We start from the raw sequence: 10,185 nt of genomic DNA, 5'->3' as shown, positions 1-10,185 counted from the left end.
AATGGGTCCAAGGCTGATGCTGGCGAGTCTTCCTGGCATCCCAATCTATCATTGCTATTCAACCAGCTCGGCCTCGCTCCAAAATGAGGACAGTAATGGCTTGACAATGCAAATCATACGCACACACCCGTACAATGCGGGGAACGGCTCCGCCCTCCGATGTGTTCACGCTCTCCCCAGCTCTCTAGTGATATAATTAACGCCTAGCCTGAAGGCCAGTTTCCTTGGTCATTAATAATGCTTTATGCCAACCACCACTGTCACTGGAACTCAGTGGAACCAAAGGCAACGTCCTTGCCAAATATTACAGAGTCATTTGCCTCCCAGTAATTCAACCTTTTACCTTGTACTTTTACCCTCTTCTACTTTTTGGTGCTTATTCTCATCTCTGCAAATGTGTCATGGAGCCACACTCCAATGTAACACAGCGATGACCAGCGTGTGTTGCGGAAAACCATTGAACAGTACTTTTAAGAGCTAGAATCTCCCATCTGCATAGACTATAAGTCTTTAATCTATCGAGGAAAAGGTTTCTTCAACCGTCATTTGTACTTTTTTGAAGGTGTCGGACGGTTAGCTCCTCATCCGAAGAGCTTCGTCAGTCAACTAAAGTTGTGTTGGTTCTATATCCTTAATGGACAGAGGTGGCTGTGCCAAACGTCTGCTCTGATAGGTCCCTGTGCCGGACCCCTGCTCTGATAAGTACCTGATCTAAGGTTGGGGGAGCAGTGGACCACTCCCTGAAGCCAATCCGATTTCCTCTATTGTTCTATCCCTGGCTCTGGTTTCACCTAATTGGCCAATCTTATGACCTCTACAATCTGATGACCTCGATTGTTCAATCCCTGGCTCTAGTTTCACCTTGTAAGCAAGTTTGATTACCTTTACTGTTCTATCTCAGGGCTCTGGTTTCAACTCTTGAGCCAATCTGATTCCCTGTATTGTCTATCCCTGGCTCTGGTTTCACCTAATTAGCCTATGTGGTAAGTCTGTTGTAAGCACGGTCTAAATTAAACCTTAAACCACCATGGCGATTTAGTGAAGGGTTTTGCTGTTTTACAAAAATTGCTTCTTTTACTCCTCTTTGATACTTGCACTATGTACAGTTTTTTTATGAAACTGTTTTGCACATTTACATTGTATACAGCACAGTATACTTAGAATATCTTGTTTCCTATCCTTTCACCCCCCCCCCCCACCCCATCCCCTTTCAAATTGCTGCTGTGGATTGCAAATTTCCCCATTGTGGGACGAATAAAGGTTTTCTGATTCTGATTCTTTCAAAACATCTACTTTCTTTAGCTAATATTTGAGTGGTTGCTTGCTTTTAGGTGGAGATGTACTGGAGATTGAGGCCAACTAGCATTGTCCCTGCAATGTTGATGGTCTTTTTTGAGCATTTGTTTCCCCAATGCTTTAATCTATCCTTATGTGCATAATTGTTGCCCACACTTCCTTGCGTCATGGACCAAGTGGTCAGTTTATCACAAGTTCACTGCAGTATGCACAAAAAGTCGGTGAGCTGATGCCTCATTTGTAAACAATTCAAAGCTAAAGGACATAATTGCAATCAAGTCGCGAGCCCAGCTCTTCATCTAAAGCTGACAGTGCCTTTCAATGATACCATCTAACTGCTGATCAATAGCGCCGCTCGACTGAGTTTCCTGGCCATTCTTTCAACCATTTATTCACTCTCTGATTGACCTTGCTGACACTCGTCAATGGTAAGAAAAAAATCCCAATCTCCCCTCAGACCATCACAGAGTGTTTAAAGTCAACTTGACAGCTTGTAAATGTTTTGTTGCAATGACGCCAGCCACCGGTCAATGAAATTTGAGGATAGGAGTTTCTCTGTCGCAAATCTCTTGAGAATTTTTTATTCTTTTTGTCAGAATGCCAAAGTGCTGTTGTACACCAGCTGCAAAGGTGTAATATTCTCCAGAAACGAACGTGCAAAGATGCAAATGAGAGCCCCTCTGATTTGTGTATAAATTACCCCCCACCCTTCCCCAACACACACACCTCCCCCGCCTCATCTTTTGCACCGCAGAATCTTAGGATGTCACTGATGCCTGACTATATGCGGCCCGGTTGCCTAGGAACGAGCTAAAACATGGCTCCGACGCACGGGGTGCACTGGGAGGCAAGTCCTGTATCACTGTCGCTTCAATAATTAACACCGGGGAAACCAAATACTGCATTTACTTATTCATAAAGACAGCAGCAAAAAAAAAAAGAAACACAGGGAAGAGAGAATGGAAATAATAAATTGTGGAGACTGAATGAGGTTTTCTTTAACACTAAGTGGACACATACTGTGAGTGTGTTTTATTTCCAGGCTTCTAGCTCCTGCTTATGATATTCGTAAAAATATGTCAATCACATACAAGATAAGAAGAACAAATGGTGAGGGAAAATGACATTAACATCTGCTGTCTTGGACTGGGAAGATGTGTGGTCTATTTTACTAAATAGGTGTCCTCTGTGACTGCAAGGTGGACAAATGGTAAAGAGTATCCAATTTATAAAGTCAAGCGTAAACATTGTGTGTTTGTATGAACTCATTCGCTATCATTCCTGAATTTACTATACGGGAATTGAAAATATGACGTAAAGCACCATTCCCGAATTATTTTGGTTTTGGTTTTTCTGGCAGGGGGTGCCAATGAAGCGCTGGTCAGACCTCTGGCAATGTTTATTACCTTCCACGAGTAGGCAGCATTTCCCTGTTTTCCATGTTAGTGTTTTGTTATAGCTTCAGCTGTTGTTAAAGCGTTATATAAATCAATATGTATGTATGTATTGTATTTTGTAGAGCCGCCCTTCAATATCAGATAACTCTAGACCTATATAATTTAGGAAGGAACTCTTTTGTTCTGATGAAAGAAAAGAGTCTAAGATTTCTAACACTGCATTGAATTTTTCTGTATTCCTACAACTCAATATTCTGTGGGTCCTGAAATGTGAGTGATAATGACAAAAACCCTGGCACTTTAGTGGACAAATTTTTGCACATCTGCCAGTGAATGGTTTAATGATTAAATGAAGTGCATAAATTTTTGGTATTTTAAAGATATGTAAAAACAGATTTTCTTGCCTTGGTCCAGCGCCTACTGTTTCTGTGAGGCTGTTACACCAACGATTAATCTCCTGGATTTTCACGCTAATAGGAAATAGATTTTCTCTTCTCTCATATTTGATAATTCTGTCACTGTCAAGTGGATTCCGGTTTGTTAAAATGTCCTCTCTAATCCTCTTTCAGGAAAACGAGGTGGTTGGCGTGTGATTACATTTTGGAAAGGATCGACAGGGCTCACAAAGCCAAAATGGCGGCGGTCCATTCAACACGGTAGTTGACCCTTAGCGTGGTCACACTCACGTTACATGCGAGTTAGCACACCAACACTAAAAGGGCCTCTGAGGAAATGGAAGACAAGAACAAATGAAGTAGGCAGCCAGTATTGGTCAGAAATTCCTTCTTTGGACGGCTCCTTGACCAGTTTTTTTAATCTCTTGTTGGTATACCAGGTTCTTTTTATACCTGATACTTCACTGTGCTACATTGTATAATTAATACCTCAGAAATTACATTGTAAACTATTCATAACTGCACCCTTCCAACAATGAGAGCATTCTAAGGCTGTGGAAGATAGTATAAAACTCAACTGTGTGACAATGATGTATGCAAAAGTACACTGATTTACGTTTTTTTTTTTTTTTTTTTTTCGATTTTAGTTGAACCTGTCGAAGGTCACATTAGTGGTCGCTCAAAATAAATCACAAAATCACAAGGGGCATATAGACTTTCTCTTTGAAAGTTGATTGATGTCTAATCTTGAACTAATTCACTGCCAGACGATGTGCAAAAAAGCATCCACTGCAGTGTCATCGTTACTCGAATTCCAGGACCCATAGAATATTGAGTTTTATGACTACATAAACATTCAATGCAGGGTAAGAAACCTTAGCCTCTCCTCTTTCATCAGAAAATAAAGAATTAATTCCTAAAGCATATGGGTCTGGAGTTATATGCGCTTGAAATGGGGTCGGCTGTACAAAATACAATACAATACATACTGTACATATTGCGCTTTAACAATAGCTGAAGCTGTAACAAAGCGCTAACATAGAAAAAAGGGAAATGCTGACCCTTTATGGAAGGGAAAACATTGCCAGAAGTCTGGTCAGTACTTTATTGGCAACCAAGCATGAACAAAACAAAACCCGAACAAATTCGGGAATAGCGCCCTGTATAATTTTCAATTCCCGAATAAATTCGTAAATGGCAGTGAATGAGTTAATATGTATAGGTACATATCAGGAACCATTTTGTTGACCTTGAAATGACTTGAAAATGTGTGTGAATGATTTTAAATATATATATATATATATATATATATATATATATATATATATATATATATATATATATATATATATATATATATATAGCAAATAGCAGGTATAGAATTTCACAGTGTGGCCCGCCACACCAAAAGGACTCCCGTGGCGTGTACTTGGAGGTAATGAGGTACATGCTCATGTGCTTACGAAGCCGTGGAGATGCGCTCAGCTCAGCGTTGAATTGATTAATCGTCGCAATTATTTGGGCAGGCGAAGGTCACCCCAAAATGAAAACTTGCGAGAAGGTCACATGAAAGGGGGGACTGTACACCATCCCTCATCCACCGGGAACACGAGGCCGAACGGGGACGTGTTTTTAACCGCATGTGCATTTTGTGGCAGGGCTCAGTGCTGAATATCTCATCAGGCAGGATTGATCAACACACTGTAAATTATTTGGCTTTTTCTTTCCATGATTGTGCTTGCATCATTCCATGTGAGCAGCTGAGTGTCGAAATTTTCCTTTGTGCCAAAACACCCCGACAACGAGCTGGCAACGAAATACAGAGAGCCAGCTTGACGAAAATGGTTCTCTGTGAGCGGATAGCCGTGTTTGTGTGTATGTGTGCAGTTAAGGGACTTTCCAGTTGGTGGACAGATGGAGAGACTGGGAAACTGGGAGGGAGGAGGCATGCTGGCATGAGTTTGTGTGTGTTTGTGTAGTTGCGTGTGTGTAGTTGCGTGTGTGTAGTTGCGTGTGTGTGTGTGTGTGTGTGTGTGTGTGTGTGTGTGTGTGTGTGTGTGTGTGAAAAGTAACACCTTCCTTCTAGCGTTGACCTTGACAGCAAAAGTGCCGCAAGGTCAACAGCACCCAGTTTTAAATCAAGCACACAAGTTTGTTAAATTTACAAAGCATTATGTACACATTATTTTTGCATCATCATCAAAAGCTGTGAAGGTTACGATTTTTAGGTTTTGGAATCCTTCCGATGGTGTGTTAACCAATGTGGTAAAATCATGAAAAAGTGTTGATGTTGCCATCATTTCACTTTGCCATTTGAAGGTTGAAGTTGACTTCTCACTCATCATAGCTTTTTGGCATCTTATCGTTCAATCAGAAGATCTATGGAGGAATTTAGCCTCGATCATCAGCCGTACTATCCGATCGTCTGACCAACAAGACAATAAAGTCTTTCTACACTGATGTGCATGTGACATTATGAAAATAAGATGAGGTACGGATTGAATTTGATTAGCCTTTATTAGTCTCGCAGTGGAGAAATTTATATTTCACAGCAGCAAAGTGATAAAAATAAGAGAAAAGGAGAGAAAGAAGTAATTCTACATTCATTCCTTTCATTGCTGCTGTAAAATGTAAATTTCTCCACTGTGAGACTAATAAAGGCAAATCCAATCCAACCCAAAAACAAAATGTGAGTGGCTGCTGTAAATGCAGCCACTCTTGCAGCGCCATCTTGAAGTCAAAACAATAACAACAAAAATCTAAATAACAAATGTGACACAGTCATTCAATAAGCACTTTCTATATGTTCTGTTTTATGAAGCTCTAGATGAAAGAGGAGATTATCAAAACATCCTTTTCACCAATGGATCAGGGACGTCATGGTGAAATGTGCACATATGCTAGAAGCTAAAAGTTGAAGGAAAACAGGAAGTTGTAGTATCCGTTCATGAAGAGATTGTCTCGCATCTCCACTCCCACATAAATTCGCTTCAATACCAAGCCGCGACAGTTCCACATATGCATCAGCGCTCTGTGCTGACGCTCCTTTCTTCTCATCGTGGGCTCCTCAAGCCATGCATCCATCCAACCGTAGACTGTCCAAAGCACAATCGCCCCATAGTTGTTCAGCCATGCACTGACATATCTTCCAATCAAAAGCAGTGCTGGCATATTCGTGCTGCTGAAAAGGCGCAACCTTTCAGCAGAGTCTCCTCCTTGATAAATGTCGTGGCCAAAAATTCCAACAATCCGCATCCGTCCCACATGTCGTACAACAACTCAAAGTGTCAAAATAAAACACAAAAACAACACAAAGACAAACAAAAAAGGAAGGCTCATGAGAGCACTTGCTGACGGCTGCACATTAGGGCGCCATCTTGGACTTCTTTGAGAATGAGAAGAGCAGTTAGCCATGCGTCGCTTGACTTAAAATATTCATGTATCAGCGGCAAGGAACGATAGATGTTTTTTTGTGAATTTGAGTTTGGATTAATAAAGTTGAGCGGTGGCAATTTCAATTTTTTTTTTTAATTTCAAATGCTGATAATGAGACAGCAATTATGAACGACAAAAGGACAACAACAAACTATTGGAATGACACTTGCCATCATCCTTTATAGAATGCCCCCTTACCTGATTTGATGTGAATGCTGGGGCTCCGGATTTTTCCCGCTTGGTTCTCAGCGGTGCAGAAGTACTCGTTGTCATGGATGATGCTGTTATAAGCGGACGGAGAGAAGGGGTAGAGCTGGAGGGTGCCGTTGGCGTGGACGTGGCGGATGTGGGGAACGTCGTAAATGTCGTCTCCGGCGGCCAGGTACCAACGCAGGACGGCATGGGGGGCGCCGCCCGCAGGGCAAGGCAGGGACACCCCCACGGAGCTGGAAAAGGTCACCCGCTGCAGGGAGGCGTTCACAAAGTACAGCCGCGTAGAGACAACATCCTCACTGTTGACTGTTTGGGGGAGAGAAAAAGACATGTGCGTTGATTGTTTGGAGGGAGGAAACAAAGTCTGACTGACTGTTCAAAAAAAAAACAGCAATAATAGTGCGATTGATAAAACAATATAGATGCCTGTCCTAATAATGCTGGGGTTTAACGAACAAGGTCAGAGATATTAATCTCATTTGCTATTACCTCATTCACTGCCAGACGTGCAAAAATGTGTCCAATCCAGTGCCTTGGTTTTTGTCATTGATACTTGAATTGCAGGGCCCACAGAATATTGAGTTTTAGAACTACATAAACATTAAATACAGCGTTAGAAACCTTAGATTAAGGAGTGTCAAAGTCATTTTTTTCCGCAGGCCACATTGTATTTATGGTTATCTCTAGAGGGCTGTTATGCATTTGGGGAAGCCACTAGAATGTTTAATCCTCTCCACATATTACATATAGAGCGCAAAACAAATTAACGAATAACTAGTTTTCAAATCTGAAGTCAAGAATAATGACTGTTATTGTGGTTTACATCCAAAAATATGAAAGTTTGGTGAGGATGCTAGCAAGCATCATGGAATTTCACGTTTGGTTTGCTTTCGCGAGCCAAAAAAAAATGATGTGGCGGGCCGGATTTGGCCTCCGGACCTTGACTTTAACACCTGAGCCTTAGATTCCCTTCTTTCATCAGAAAAAAATAGTTAATTCCTAAATTTCATGGTTCTGGAGTTATATAACCTCGAAATGAGGGCGGTTGTCCAAAGCACAATGTAATACATACAATACATACAATGTAATACACACACAAGACAGAATAGATGCACTTGTGAGAGAGTTTTGTCTTTCGTGGGGATAATTCGGAGGACTGTGAAAAACGTGGGGGGATGCAGAAGAAATCAAAGAAATGCTGAGCTAAGCTTGGCTCGGGGCCAGAACAAGACGGCGAGACCTCATCTTGAGCCAAAGAATTCTTTCTCTCCAAACCATGATAGCGAATTAATCCCCTTTTCCTCATTTGTGACAACAATGCCTGGATTAATGTTCTGTCTTTTTTTCTCCGTGTCTCAGGAGGGGATAGGGCGCTTGCTGAAAAAGGCAGTGATGGGGATTGAAAGACTATATCTCGTCATTTAGGTGCTAATTTCTAAAGCTCATCACCATCTAAGGGTGTCATTAATAACCGGCGAAAGACTGCAGATATTGATAGCAAGAGGTCGGATGAATGTGCCGTACATCCTACTGTCACTCTGTGATGATAACCATTTTATGACAATTATGATATGGCGACACTTGGAATTTAGTTTGATTTCAAAAGATTTACCATTAATTCTTGTACCTACTATTAGAAGTTAAGGAAGTAAGTGTCACTGGTTCTTTAACCACATGCTTGTAATAGTTTCACCATTAGCCACCTGGACTGTCTCGTAAAATGGTGGATATTAAACTGTGGAAATGCCTGATTTTTATGACAGAAGAAATTAGACAGAAAATCTGAGTGACCGATAACTTGCCAAATTCAATCGCAGTGTTTTTTTAGTCATATTTTGACGGGGTGGCCGGAGGGGGCAATTTGCGTGGAGGAATGTTTGACATAATAAAAAATATCTTTTTCAAACGTTCGAAAAAAAAACATTCAAGCAAAAAAAAAACTACATTGGGAATAAAACCAACATAAAAGAAGATTAGACAAGACTTGGGGAAACATCACAAACAATGACAGCAACAGACACACTGAACCGACAAAGTGCTAAAGCAACCGGAGACTTAAAAACAAGTTATGTGACAAGACAACGCACGCGGCTGGTAGCTGACAAGAGCTGTCAGCAAAACCCTAACGAGCAAATAAGTAAATAACAGAAGTCAATCTCATCAAAACAAAGTCAACAGAACAGAGATCATGACTAACTAAACAACTGAAATAACAAAACACCACCTTGGACGCAGGTGTGTGGACTTTTTATACCCATTAGACTTCCATTTCTCACCACAAAACCAAAGTCACTATGACTGACTGAACCACGAAAACAACTGATTTTAATCATTGGAAGGTTCAAGGTAAAGTTTTGTGCAAAAAAAAAATAAACTAAACATTTTTAACTGCCAAATGTGCAAAAAAGTGACCACTACAGTGCCATGGTTTTTGTCACATACAGCGGAGGAAACCTTGGATTCTCTTCTTTCATCCTAAAAAAAGAGTTAATTCCTAAATTATATAGGTCTGGAGTTATATGACCTTGAAATGAGGTGGGCAATTCAAAATGCAATACAATACATACATATTGATTTATATAGCGCCTTAAAGGACAACCGACGTCACTTTTTTGTTTTTTAACTGTCATCAGAAAAACGTTTTATAGCCTCTAAAATACCCAAAACACGCAGTATGATATTTATAGTCAAATGCAAAACACCAATAAAAATGACTTAAAGTGTCCAAAATCTGCAAAAAAATTGAGCTGCGAATTGGGCAATTTCAGAATGTCCCGCCGCCAGTTCTTGATGTCACGCCAAGACGTCTTGCATTGCTGGTGAATCAAAACAATGGCTTCAGATTCGGAGAATATGCTTTCTTGTTCCACATCCAGTTATGAATATGATTCAAATAGTTGATTAAAGAATTTATTTGTGCCATTTTGAGGCAACATTGGGGGAAATCTATCACCCAAAAAAGAGGCACAAAAGAGCGACCTCCTGTGGCCACCTCCGTTTCCACAGGCTGATAAATTCCTCATATGGCGCTTGGACGCCCTCTTCTGGCCTTCTGGCGGCTTTTGGGTGCAACACGAGGTCCCCAGACCAAACAAGTACAGCAAAATACATTGATGTGATGGAAGGACCGCGACAATGCGTCTTTTTTACGGTCAGGGGCGGTCCTTTAGTGACGTCATGTACGGACTCGTTACCAACTCAAAAACAAGACTTCCTGAATATTCAGAGTCTTAAAACGTAAAATATAGCTATATGCGGTGGAATCATTGTAAAATACGCTCACTAGAAGTCATTTGAAGCCATTTTACAAATTATGGACACAACTTGTTCGGAGACGTCGGTTGTCCTTTAACAAAAGCTGAGGCCTGAACAAAGTGCCAACATGGAAAAAGGGGGAAATTCTGCCCCCTGGAGGAAAAGAAAAAAACATTGCCAGAGACCAAGGCCAG

The 10,185-nt window shown here is 41.0% G+C and overlaps 1 protein-coding gene across 2 annotated transcripts in view; it reads right to left on the bottom strand.

The window, feature by feature from the left end:
* Positions 1–10,185, bottom strand: part of dscaml1 (DS cell adhesion molecule like 1) — a 112,505-nt gene that overhangs the window by 93,931 nt on the left and 8,389 nt on the right. For both annotated transcript variants that reach the window (XM_089013919.1, XM_089013920.1), the window contains exon 2: positions 6,722–7,042. In XM_089013919.1, coding sequence (XP_088870045.1) covers positions 6,722–7,042 — 321 coding nt within the window. The remainder of the gene's footprint in view (positions 1–6,721; positions 7,043–10,185) is intronic.

Source organism: Hippocampus bargibanti, linkage group LG14 (genome assembly GCF_051943395.1).
Source record: "Hippocampus bargibanti isolate YZ-2025 linkage group LG14, ASM5194339v1, whole genome shotgun sequence".
Taxonomy (NCBI): Eukaryota; Metazoa; Chordata; class Actinopteri; order Syngnathiformes; family Syngnathidae; genus Hippocampus; species Hippocampus bargibanti.
The sequence above is the reverse complement of the archived record's forward strand: the minus strand, read 5'-3'. Positions and strand labels throughout refer to the sequence as shown.